Genomic DNA, 13,995 nt, shown 5'->3' with positions numbered 1-13,995 from the left:
ACAGACCAAATCAAAATAATTGTAGAGCTCATCAATAACGAAGTCCTTATTCTTTGTACCATTGATATTAAACGATATTATTGAAAACTCCAAAGTCATTGCAAAAAGTGGGAGCGCGACATTAGTTCCTTAGATACAGGGCAGGACAGGCTATAAGAAGTATGAATTTTACCACAGTTAGCACACTTGGGAGCAGCACTACAAGGACTATCCTTAGTAGAAAGATGTGGCCCAGCACATCTGGCACATTTCGGGACATTGCTGGTGCAAGCACTTTGAAAGTGATCGTATGATCGGCATTTGAAGCAGCATTTAGGAATTTCTTTAAATACGTGAATTCGAAAAAATTCATATCCAACTCTTCAAATTCAAGCTTGACTGACATAGTCTGGCCCAGTCGATTTGCACTTATTATACCTTGCAGTCTATTAATAACTGAAAGGTCAACATCAACTGGGAAACCTCTGAGAATCCCAAATAAGCTCTTGGATCGTACTTTAACTGTTGCTCCGGTAATAAAGTTTTGATCCGATGTAGAAAAATCTTCAGTTGCAGATTTATCGATATTGACATACCATCTGTCTTTAACAGGTTTCACACTACAAACTAATTCATGCCCAGCTATCTGATCGAGAACAGATGTACGTTTAATCGGATCAGACTGATCTGAAGGCACTTTAGAGACAATAACTGTCATATGACTGTCAATTACTGGGGTAGGTTTCGGAAGTTGAGGAAAATTCAACTGATAATTGTCAAGTTGCCCTGACATTTCAACAACCACTTGTTGTAGCTCATTAAACTTAGAGAGTAAAGAAGTATAAGCATTTGCAGGGAGACATGGCACCTCTGTAGGTCACTTTATCACAAACATAGGTGCAAAAGTGTCGCTACTGTCAAGAGATCTTAACAGAGAAATAATGTCACTAAAAGGATTAGAAAGTGCATTTTTCCCTGTACATACTGGGCAATCCGATTCAGGTGCACTTATTTGCCACAGTAAACTTTTAGTTTCTTTGACTATATTCACGTCAAAAAACTGCATACCATGTCTTTTGATAATATCCTCCTCAGTTCCGCTTTGCAAATTGCTCTGAATAAAATTCAGAACCGGAGAATATACAAGTTCAGGCGTTTCGTCAGAGCTTTTCATGGCTATCGCAATCAGAACACAAATTAAAAAGTCTCAATATTAATTCAAGAAAAAATACTGAATTAATAAATATCGAAATATAGGTCAAACTAAAAGCAAAGTAGATTCCATTTTATAATCCTCTTAAAGTTAACTCAGGTCTACAAGTCACTTGGAATAAATTATGACCTCACCAAAATAAATCCAAACAGGAATAATATCCAATTCAATTTTGGTTTTACCTCACTGAACTCTGAAACGAAACTGCTACTAATTATATGTAAACCTGTCCGCTTAGTTAACCTTTTGTGTCGAAGCTACTCGCCTGGAGCTACTTCCTTAAGTGCTACTAATGTTTTTTTTTTAAAACAAGTAATTAAATTTATATTTCTTCTTAAAAAAAATACAAAAACAAACGATAGTATGTTCCCCTATATTGTAGGTGATTAGAGACTATATAAAAAAAATAGGTTTTGAACTGAAACTAAGGAGCAACATTAAAACTTAAAACGAACAGAAGTTATTCCACAAGCCAAAAGAGATCATGGCAGTGTTGTTTCTAAACTAAATTTTAATCAAAAACGAGCAGAGATTAACTTAAAAAAAACAGTGTTTTTTTTAGGGTAGTAAAGAGCGAAGTTGAAACTTAAAAAAGGAGAAAAATTATTACCTTCACTGCCTATCTAACATATATCAATAAAACTAGTGCAAATAATTCAACTGGTGATATTTCCCTAAGTTTGTAGGATTACAGAAAACTAGTGCTTTACTGAAAACACAAAACAATATAAGAGTTTTGGTACGGTAAAAATAAACATTCAAGGGCACTTTTAACAGTATAAAAGTAAAGCATTTTTATATTGTTGCTTTATTTATTTATTCTTTCATTTGATTTGGTATCACTTATGCACAATGTGCTCAGCTCAATGATTGACTGTCATTTTGGATCTGAAAAAGACATTTCATAATTATTTTGTAGGCAACCTCGAAGTGAAGGAATCTTATCATAGGTAGCGCAATCGCGCTGCCTAAGTAAAGAAAGATGTTGGCACAATGCGTTATTATTATTTTTTTTTTCCTTTAGGCCTGGGCACTTCGTATCGAAGGATTTGTCATAGAACTTCGAAAAGGGCTCATTCGATTGGAAATTGGAGTGGCTTGTGCCCTTTTTAATAGTCAAAAGTGATTGGAAGGCAACTAACACCCCTTCCATGCCCACCATTTTCCCAAACACATCCAATCAAAATTTTGAGATAGCCATTTTGTTCAGTGTAGTTGATTTCCAGATAGAAATTATGCTTTTGAGGAGGACACTCCCTCACATCTCTCAGGGTAAGGGTTGTAAGCTAAGCCATGGGGGCATATAAGGTTTTAATAGAAATCGTTGACGTAGAAACTTCAAAAAAGGCTCATTCGATTGGTAATTCAAAGGGTCAGTGCCCTTTTTCATAGTCAAAAGTGATTGGAGGGCAATTAACCCCCCTCTCATGCCCATCTTTTCCCCAAGCACATCCAATCAAAATTTAGAGATAGCCATTTTGTTCAACGTAGTTGAAAGTTCTAGAAAATTGGTCTTCGAGGATTAACCCCCCCTCCCCCCAGAGCCCTTAGGGCAAGGGTTGTATGTTATGCCCTAGGGGAATATAAGGTTTTCTTATAGAAAACATTGTCGTAGAAACTTCGAAAAGGGCTCATTTGATTGGAAATTGAAATGGCTAGTGCCCTTTTTAATTAACAAAAGTGACTGGAAGGCAACTAACACCCCTTCCACGCCCACCATTTACCCAAACGCATCCAATCAAAATTTTGAGATAGCCATCTTGTTCAAAGTAGTTGAAAGGTCCGGAAATTATATCTTTGAGCCCTAAGGGTAAGTGTTGTAAGCTATGACCTGGGGGCATATAAGGTTTTTATTGAAAGTTTTGTCGTAGAAACTTGAAAAAGGGCTCATTCAATTGGAAATACAAAAAGCTAGTGCCCTTTTTAATAGTCGAAAGTGATTTGAGGGCAACTAACCCCCCTCTCAAGCTCACCTTTTACCCAAACACATCCAATCAAAATTTTTAGATAGCCATTTTGTTCAACGTAGTTAAAAATTTTAGAAATTACATCTTTGAGGATGATAACCCCCTCGAAGCCCTCGGGGCAAGGGTTGTAATTTATGTCCTGGGGACATATGAGGTCTTTCTAGATAGTGATGCTGTAGAAACTTTAAAAAGGGCTCATTCGATTGGAAATTAGAAGGGCTTTTGCCCTTTTTAATAGTTGAAAGTGATTGGAGAATAACTAATACCCCTCTAACACCCACCCTTTCCCCAAAGACATTCAATCAAAATTTCGAGGTAGCCATTTTGACAACGTAGTGAAAAATCGGGAAATTATGGTTTTGAGGGTGACTCTCCCCCACAGCCTTCAGGGCAAGGGTTGCAAGTTATGCCCTGGGGGCATACAAGGTTTTTTTTTTATAGAAAGCGTTGTCGTGCAAAACTTCAAGAAGGAATCATTCGATTGGAAACTGAAACGGCTAGTGCCCTTTTTAATTGTCGAAAGATATTGGAGGGCAAGTAACCCCCTTCTCACGCCCACCATTTCCCCAAAGATATCCAATCAAAATTTTCAGATAGCAATTTTGTTCAACGTAGTTGAAAGGTCCGGAAATTATGTCTTTGAGGATGGCACCCCCCCCGGCCAGCCCTCAGGGTAAGGGTTGTAAGTTGTGCCCTGGGGGCTTACAAGGTCTTTATTGAATGCGTTGTCGTAGAAACCTCAAAAGAGCTCATTCGATTCGAAATTGAAAGGGCTAGTGCCTTTTTAATATTTGAAAGTTATTGGAGAGCAACTAGCGCCCCTTTCACGTCCACCATTTCCCCAAACACATCCAATCGAAATTTTGGAATAGTCATTTTGTTTAACATAGTTGAAGAATCTGGAAATTATGTCTTTGAGGATGACAAACCCCCTCACAATCCTCAGGGCAAGGGTTTTAGTTTATGCCCTTTGGATCATATAAGGTGTTTATAGAAAGCGGTGTAGTAGAAACTCAAAACGGGCTCATTCGATTGAAATTGAAAGGGCTTGTGCTATTTTTGATAGTTGAAAGTGACTGGAAGTCTTGACATTTTTATAGTAAAGATCGATGTGGGTACAATGTATTGTTTTTTTTTTGTTTTTTTTTTTAGACCAGGGCACTTCGTATCGAAGGAGTTGTCGTAGGAACTTTGAAAAGGGCTCGCTCGATTGAAAATAGAAAGAGCTAATGCCCTTTTTAATAGTCGAAAGTGACTGGAGGGCAACTAGTCCCCCTCCCACGTCCACTCTCTCATTTGCCCATTATGTTTAAAAACTAAATGTTCCCTTAAGATTAAATTTATTCAAGCTATCAAAGAAAGTAAACAGATTTTTTTTCGAATGGTATCAAGTTTTGTATTTCAGGTCAACTAGAGGAGGTATAAAACTCAATTAAACACTGCTATTTGTGTCAAGATTTTTAAAGGGTGTATGTTGTTAAAAATTGCTGAAAATGTTTCTCCGGCATATAAATAGCAAACCAAACTATAAAGTCTTAAAAAAACGAAAAGATTTAAAGTATTATTTTCTTTTTTCTGAAAAGACTATGTCAATATAAAACGAAGACACATTAATTGAAAAACTTTTTTCCACAAAATAATATTTGAAGAAAAGTAAAGAACTCCATTAAACCAAAAATGAGCAAAAATATAATCAAATAATCCACCAAGCGTAAAACTACCACAAATCAGCATCGATAAATAAATGAAACCCAAAACGAAAAGAAATTACAATAAATAACCAAGTCAAACTCAAAACGAGCAGAAATTAACATGAGTAGGTCTCAAAACCCCTATGCATTCCCAAATCCAGAACATAATTTGCACTTTACTTAAAAAAATACAAGTGAATTTTCATTGGCAGTTTAATATGCATATACTGATATTTAGTAATCAAAATGTTAATATTATCGGATTTATTAAAGTTATAAAAGTAAAAACATTTATATTTTTGAGTAAAATGCAAACTATGTTCTGGCCTTGGGAAGGCATAGGGGTTTTGAGCCCTACTCATGTTAATTTTTGCTCATTTTGAGTTTGACTCGGTTATTTATTGTAAATTATTTTCGTTCTGGGTTTCATTTATTTATTGATCGTGTTTTGTGCTAGTTTACGCTTGGTAGATTATTTGATTCTATTTTTGTTCATTTTTAGTTTATTATTTCTTTAGTTTTCTTTGAAAAACTTATTTTGTGGAAAAAGTTTTTTTAATTAATTAGTATTAAGACTACCGACTCGCGTTAAAATTTGTATTACAACTTAAAATTCTCCGTTTTATAGAGAGAAATAACTGGATCTCCAGAGTCCATATTATGGTTGATATGTTCTTCATTTTGAGTAATACTAGGTGAGACCAAGATGTTACCCGATACGTCAATCCATTATTTTGATGCTATTTAATTACTATAAACTTATTATTTTTCTGCCTTAGTTTTTAAGATAATTTTAAATGTATACTGAAAGTTACTGACATTACAGCTCCTGTGGGACTATGAAAAGCGTTATAGATTAGTTTTGCGGTTGTGAGGCTACGTATTTGCGTTTGACTCCTAAATCAATAGTCTTGTTTTTTATACTTGGCTTTGGTGTTTTCAGTAAAGTGCTAGTTTTTTGTAATCCTACAAACATAGGGGAATATCACCAGTTGATCTATTTGCACTAGTTTTATGTAAATATTTTAGATAGGCTGTAAAGTAATAATTTTTTTTCGTTTTAAGCTTCAACTTTGCTCTTTACTTCCCTCGGAAAAACTTTGTTTTTTTTTAAAGTTAATACCAAAATTAGCCGATTACAAATAGTAAGGCTTGCTATGCTCATTTCCGAATAAGTATTTTATGTTCTTCTTTTGAATTCGTATCCCACAATGTTTGAGCTGATATTTCATATTCTTCCTTTTGATTTTTATTACAAAGTTGTAGGCAAAAGCAATTTGTCCATTGGCTCAATAATAAGCTAGTTCTAGTGAGCTTATTCTAGTAAGCACCGAACCGGGAAAAGAAGGTCCGATTTTAGTGAGAATAGTTCAAATTTAAGTAATTTGTTTAGCTTCAGAAAAGAAGAATGGAGCAATTGCCTGTTGTGTCACATTTTTTAGCAGTTTATATTTTAGTCGCAATTTTACATAATTTCCTTGAATTTTAGATGCCTGTAAAGAAGAACAGGACGATTTCCTATTTTGGTTTAATGCACTTAATTGCAACCAATCTCTGTGTTTGGCTGTGCGTTATTGTTGAAGAAACAAAACACGAGATCATTCATGTTTACTCCGATGCACATGGAAGTGAGGGGATGAACCACCTGAGTTTTCTATCAGATGATATGATTACCACCAGTATGAAATCGGGTACGTTGATCCATGTCTTCTTTCTGCTACAAATTTCATAGCAAACTATGAGTTATCTTTTTGACAATATTAATTTCAAAAACTTTTTCCACAAACAAGTTTTTCAAAGAAACGTAAAGAGCTCCATTGAACGCAAAATGAGCAGTAATAAAGTCAAATAATCTTTTAAGCGTAAAACTAACACAAATAAACAATATCGTAGAATGTTAATAATAATCATGGGCAGCGCAATAGCGCTGCCTAAGTATAGAGCGATGTTGGCACAATGTATTTATTTTTTTTAGACCAGGGCACTACGTATAGATAGATTTGTCGTAGAAACTTCAAAAAGGGCTCATTCGATCAAAAATTGCAAGGGCTAGTGCCCTTTTTAACAGTCACAATTGTTGAAAGGCAACCAACCCCCCTTCCACACCCATCATTTCCCCATACACATTCAGTCAAAATTTTGAGATAACTATGTTCTTCAGCGTAGTTGAAAGAACTAGAAATTGCGTCTATGAGGACGACCACCCCCCACCCCTACAGGCTCAGGGCAAGGACTTTAAGTTATGCCCTGGGGGCATATCAGGTTTTTTATAGAAAGAGTGGTCGTATAAGCTTCGAAGGAGGATCATTGGCCTGTTAATCCGAAGTTGTAGCGCCCTTTTTGAGAGTAACAGTGATTGGAGGGAAGCTACCCTCCCTCTCCCCCCCCAAACACACAAACTCACGTCGTCTTACTGAAATGCATCCATTTGAAATTTTAACATAGTGATTTTATTCAAAATAGTCCTAAGATCATATAACAAGTCTTTTGGGGTTGAAACAAACCCCAGAGCCTGGGGGTAAGGGTTATAAGTTATGCCCCGGGGGTATCTAAGGTTTTTATGGAAGGGATGGCTGCATAAGCTTTAGAGGAGTTGCATTTGGTTGAAAATTGAAATTTCTAGTTCTCTTTTGAGAAACAAAAGTGATAGAGAGCAACTAGCCACCACCCCTGACTACCCCTCTTTTCACCAAAACACATCTGATTGAAATTATGACATAGCCATTTTGTTTAAAGTAGTCCAAAGAACATATAACAGTGCCTCTAGGATTGGCACAATCCCCAGAGCCCTGGGAAAAGGGGATGTGTCAGTTATGCCCTGGGGTCATATAAAGATTATATAGAATGGCTGGTTGTATCAAAACCAGATGGGGCTCATTTGATTTAAAATTGGAAGTTATAGTGCCCTTTTTAAGATTCAAAAGTGATTTGAGAAAAAGTAGCCCCCCCCTCCATACCCATCATTTTTCCAAGTAAATCCAATCGAAATTTTGAGATAGCAATTTTGTTCAGCGCAGTTGAAGGGTCCAGAAATTATGTCTTGAGGATGACAACCATCCCACAACCGTCAGGGCATGGGTTTTAAGTTATGCCCTTGAGATATATAAGGTTTTTATAGAAAGTGTGGTTGTATATACTTCGGAAGGGTCTCATGGGATTGGTAATCAAAACTTTTAGTGCCCTGTTTAAGAGTCAAAATGATCCGAGAGCAGCTATCCCCCCCCCCCCCTCACACGTTGTGTTTTCTTGAAATGCATCCAATTGAAATTTTGGGATAGTCATTTTATTCAAAATAGTTTAAATATAATATAACAAGGCTTTTGAGGTTGTTACAAGCCACCAGAGCATGAGAGCAAGGGTTGTAAGTTATCCCCCGGGGGAATTTAGTTTTTTTTTGAACGGATGGCTGTATAAACTTTAGGGGTGGCTCAGTTGGTTGAAAATTGGAAGTTCTGGTTCAATTTTAAGAGTCAAAAGTTATGGAGGTCAACAGGCCCCCATCCCCTAACCCCTCTTTTCATGAAACGCATCTGATTGAAATTTTGAGATATCCATTTTAAAAAAATATAGTCCAAAGAACATATAACAATGCCTCCAGGATTGACACAACTCTCCAGAGCCCTGGGGAAAGGGTTGCAAGTTATGCCCTGGGGGCATAGACTGTTTTTATGGAATGAGTTGTCGTATTAACTTCAGATGGGGCTCATTTGATTTGAAATTGGGAGTTAGAATGTCCTTTTTGAGAGTCAAAAGTGATTTGAGAGCAACCAGCCCCCCCTCCTCTCCAACGCCCCTCAGTTCCCAAAGGTAAACATATAAACAAATTTTTTAGACATCTATTTTTTCAGCGGTGTTGAAAGGCTCGGTAATTATATGTTTGGGGTTTTCACCCTCCTCCCCCCACCCGAGGTCTCACGGCAAGAAATTTGCGTTAGGCAATTTGATCATTGTTTACATATAGTATATGTTATTGAGAAAGGTATGCATGTTTGACTACTACCTTCCCAAAATACGGAGGGCATTAAGGTAAATCTTTCAAGGAATGTTGAGGGAAGTGTTGAACTAAATCAAAGCATGTTATGTGTGTATGGGCTTTCAAAAGGACGTAACTCAGGAATGACCGAGTCTATTAATTTTGAACTTTCAGGAAATGATAAGAGAGATGTTCAGTTGACAAAAAGGGCATTATTTGCGCAATACTACTAGTACTACTACCACTACTATCACTAAAAATACTACTTCTGTAGTGAGTACTATTAAGGCTGAGGATATTAAAATAAACATCTGAAGAAGCGTTAAGGGGAAAGCTGAACTAAATCAAAGTATATTATGTGCATGCTAGTACAGTTAAGGCTTAGCGTATGAAGGTGAAAATTTGACAGACTATTGAGGGGGAATTTAAACTAAATCAAAACCAACTATGTGCATGCAGATTGTCAAATGGGCGTATCTCAAGAATGGATTTGGGTATTAAGTTGGAACTTTCAGAGAATACTCAAAGGGGAAGATCAATTGACAAAAAGGTAATACATATATTTCAATACTAATACTACTACCACTGCTACTTTTACTACTGCTATTACTGCTACCAAATTACTCCAACTACTACTTCAATTGCAACAACTTTTAAGGCTTAGAGTATTAAGATGAAAAAGGTATCAAAAAGGGTGAAAAGCGCAAATCAGCAATATTTTTGGAACGGCTTACCGTGCCAAGGTGAAACTTCTGGGGCATCATGAAAGGGATGTTCAACTGACCAAGAGGGAAGACGTAGATACTACTACCGCTGTTAATACTTCTGCTACTACTGTTACTACTACTACTAATACAACACTAACACTTTAACTGTTTTTCCTACTACCACTGCAACTACTGTGATACTAGTAATATTAAGGTCAAGTCTATGAAGGTAAAATTTGAAAAAAAAATTGATGGCAAATTTGAACTTACAAACACTATGTGCATTTAGATTGTCAATAGAGCGTACCTTAAGAATTAATTTGTATGTTACGTTGGAACATCGTGTGTTGAAGGGGATGTTGAAAAAAAAACCAAAGGTAATATGTGCTTACTGTTATTAATGCTACTACTGCTGATACAACTATTGATACTACACAAGCTAAGGGTATTAAGGTGCGGCTTTCAAGGAATAATTAGGCAGATTTTGAACTAAATAAAAATTAACGATGATCATAGAGATTGTCAAAAGAGTGACAAAGCAATATCACTTTAACGGCTTTCATTATTAAGCTACACTTTTCAGGGTAAGTTGTGGTGGATTTTGAACTAGCCAGAAGACACTATGTGTATACTTTTAATACTACTTCTATGGTTTTTGTAACTAATGACACTAAGGGCAATAAGTTGAAACTTCTAGGGAACGCTTAGGGGGAGTTTCAAGTAAATGAAAAAACTATATGCATGCAGGTATTAAAAGGGCATATAAACAATATCATAGGCAGCGCTGCTCTTAGATAACTAGGAATATCTTTGATATTTTAAAGGAGCTAATTTGATTGAAAATTAAACGTTCTAGTGCCCTTTTAAGATTCAAAAGGGATTGGAGGGCAATCAGCCCTCTGATTATTTTTCCTGACAAAGAATTTTCCATTTTTCCCTGAAAAAGACTATGTCAATATAAAAGAAACAGAAATTAACTTAAAAAACTTTCCACAAAATCGGTTTTTCAAGGAAAAGTAAAGAACTCAATTAAACCAAAAAATGGGCAAAATTATAATCAAATAATCTACTAAGCGTAAAACTACCACGAATCAGCATCAATAAATAAATGAAACCCAAAACGAACAGAAATTGCAGTAAATAACAGAGTCAAACTCAAAACGAGCAGAAATTGGCGTGATTAGGGCTCACAACCCCTATGGCTTCTCAAGGTCAGAACATAATTTGCACTTTACTGAAAAAAACATTTTTAAACGTTATCACTTTTATAACTTTAAGGTTAATCTCCTTCCCGCGGCGGGTGGACTTCTAGACCAGTGCGACACAAGCCACCCGCCTCGTACGTCACTACGCTCACTAATGTTTTGGCATTATCAGATGCGTGCGCGTGGTGCGTCAGATGTCAATTGTGTAAATTCACCCTTTGGGCTGTAAAAGGACAGAGCGAAGTAGCAACAGAAAGCTCTGCGAGAAGTGTATTAGGTACGAGAAAAAGTACAATTGCAGAAATAAGCATTGTCAGTGCTTTACATGAACTCTTATTCAGAAGACAATCTGAAGAAATACAGAGAAATGAAGAGAAATACTGATAATAATAGAATGATTTATTTTGTAATCGTCTAAACTTGAAAGGGCCCTCTGTACTCATGACTCACTATTTGATCTCTTCAATAGCCCCACCTCAGTTTATTGGGAAGCATCTGACCTGGACTGTACCCAGAGTTTTTCCTCTGAGGATGCTAACGATATTCTATTTGTGTCGCAAAGCGATACTTTGATTTCGTATGGTTTTTTTCTGGATGTGACGCTCAATACTCCGAGATGGTTAGAGATACGATAATAGTTGTTTTCTTCGAAATGGCAGAGCTAGAAATAGAAAAGCGCAAATTTGTGAAACCGCTTGAGAACAACTTTGACTAAGAATAATTGACTAGTGGACGAAATTCTAGATTATTCGAGGTCCGGATAAGCACGGTTGCCAACTAGCCGAGGCTCCAGAGAGGGAAGAAACCCGAAAAAAGAGTGATTTTGGGTAAAAAGAGTGACATCAGAAAACGAAATCAGAAATAGAGATTCTTTGTCTCTACAGACAGGTCTAGTCAATCTAACCTCGTTTCGTAGTTTATATGCATCACAGTAATTTCTCAAAGATAGGTCTAAAATGCTTCCTGACTGTTTGAACGCCCTTCGACTATGCTTATTCTCCGCTACAGATGAGTCTTTCCAAGGGGCTAAAGACACAATTTTTGCGCCGGGTAGGTATTTTGGCGAGTCCAATGTGACCAATTGGGGTACTGTCTGGTGAGAAAGTGGACATAGCTCAGTTGCTTTTGACATAAAACGAATACCCAAATAGTGAGAATAGAAGTTCTAATAAAATACGAAACAAATCGAGCAAATTGAATCAACAATTTCTGCAGCAACAGGGGCTCAAAACTCGTTTACGCAAAAATATAGAGCCTACACAAAGGCACTAAGAAAACATTAATATTGGTTATATTCATGCTTCCAAAAACGAATCCAATTCGACTACATGATAATATAATACGAAATAACCAGTCGCGTTTACGAAGTCGCCACTTGTCATTCACTTTCATCGTCAGACCCACAGTTCATATATTATCCAGTATGATCATTCTCTATCTCACCCATTATAAAAACCCGGACCGTGGTGCGAGTGCTCCGGAGAACGTTTTTGCAGATATAAACATAGGCGAAGTCACATTAGCGGGAATGTAGGTTAGTCTGTTTCCGAGTATTCCGACTGTTTCCATCAAAGTGCATTGAAACAAACGGAAATAAAGCTAATGCAGAAACAAGCTAATGCAGAAATAAGTGGGAGGAGCTTTTTGTTCACGAAGACCAGAAATGATCTGCGATAAGCTTACTGGTATATTTTGTCTACTGTGGTCAGACCAGTCGATTTCACTCAAGTCTAAACTATCAGAATCGCTCCAGTGTTCTGCTTCCATATTCTTCCTCTTTGGCTTGAGAACGCGCATCTTTTTTGCAATAACTGGCTCCATGTTCTCTTTACGCTGATTAAATAAAAAAAACAAGTTTTTTTAACTGAAAGTAAGGAACGACGTTAAAACTTAAAACGAACAGAAATTATTCCGTATATGAAGGGGGCTGTCCCCTCCTCAACGCCTCGCTCTTTACGCTAAAGTTTTTTTATTGTTTAAAAAAATAGAGTTGTGAGAAAGTCAAACCTTAGCGTAAAGAGCGAGGCTTTGAGGAGGGGACAGCCCCCTTCATATACGGAATAATTTCTGTTCGTTTTAAGTCTTAACGTCGTTCCTTACTTTCAGTTAAAAAAACTTGTTTTTTTTATTTAATTTTTGAACGTTTTTGAATTAATGCAGGTTTTTATTTTGGCTCACCGTACATGAATAATTAAAACAAAATTTGCATATTATATTTGGTTAAATGGCTTTCTCGAAACTTGTTTAATTTTATTTACGAACGTTTTTATTAGTAATAAATATACGTAACTTAGAATTAACTTACGTAACGAACTTCTATATTCATAAATTTTTAACACGTATATTAGGGGGTTCGCCCCCTAGTCAATACCCTGCTCTTTAAACTATAGTTCGAATTTTTTTTCCAGTTCTTTAAAAATGACCTCTTAATCACAATCAGTTGATCAGTTGAAAAACTTCTTTTTTTTATTTAATTCCTGATCTTTTTCTTTAATAATGCTGGGAAATCCGGCGCCCCCTTCGTAGCCATGTCCCTTCGCCCAGGAGAACTTCCGTCATGGGACGTTCCTTCCAAAGAGCCCCCGACCCTCTCCTTCCCCACCTACCAGAAAAAATCTCCTCTGAAAAAGTCTGTATACTTCCCAATAACCAATACTATATGTTAACATTGAGTAAAGTTCATAACTTTCAGCCCTCCCCTGGGGACTTTGGGGGATCAAGTCATCCTAAAAGACATTTTTATCATATTTTCGACCATGCTGAACAAAATGGCTATCTCAAAATTTTCGGGTGACTTTGGGAAAAAAATGAGCGATGGAGGGGGCCTTTGTGCCCTCCATTTTTTTTTGGTCAATTAGAAAGGGCAATATAAATTTTATTTTCAGTTCCAATTAGTTGACACACGATTTTCGTGTAATACGGGGTATAAACTTTAACCTATGGGAAAAAAAAAAAAAAAAAAAAAAAAAAAAATAAACACGCATCCGTTATCTTCACTAGTGAAAAAAATTGAAAAAAAAAAAATTTTTTTTATTGGAGCTTGAAACAAAAACAGGAGGGTTATTTTAAACGCTGAATATTATGGTGTGATTTTCATTAAGGTTCTATAACTTTTAGGGGGTCTTTCCCCCTTTTTTCGAAAATCAGCCAAATTTTCTCAGGCACGTAACTTTTGATGGGTAAGATGAAACTTATATATTTGAAATCAGAATTAAAATCTGATTCTTTTGATGTATCTATTGGTATCAAAATCCTGTTTT

At 36.4% G+C, this 13,995-nt stretch overlaps 1 protein-coding gene across 1 annotated transcript in view; it reads left to right on the top strand.

The window, feature by feature from the left end:
- The window catches only part of LOC148944986 (proton channel OtopLc-like), a 104,814-nt gene that overhangs the window by 80,255 nt on the left and 10,564 nt on the right, over positions 1–13,995 (top strand). Inside the window, exon 6 of the mRNA XM_089099192.1 lies at positions 6,340–6,541. Within this exon, the coding sequence (XP_088955318.1) occupies positions 6,340–6,541 (202 nt within the window). The remainder of the gene's footprint in view (positions 1–6,339; positions 6,542–13,995) is intronic.

The sequence above is a fragment of the Artemia sp. Qi Xiang Cuo genome, chromosome 13 (assembly GCF_049724085.1).
Source record: "Artemia sp. Qi Xiang Cuo chromosome 13, ASM4972408v1, whole genome shotgun sequence".
NCBI classification, from domain to species: Eukaryota; Metazoa; Arthropoda; class Branchiopoda; order Anostraca; family Artemiidae; genus Artemia; species Artemia sp. Qi Xiang Cuo.
Note: the sequence above shows the minus strand (reverse complement) of the source record. Positions and strands in the feature narration are given on the sequence as shown.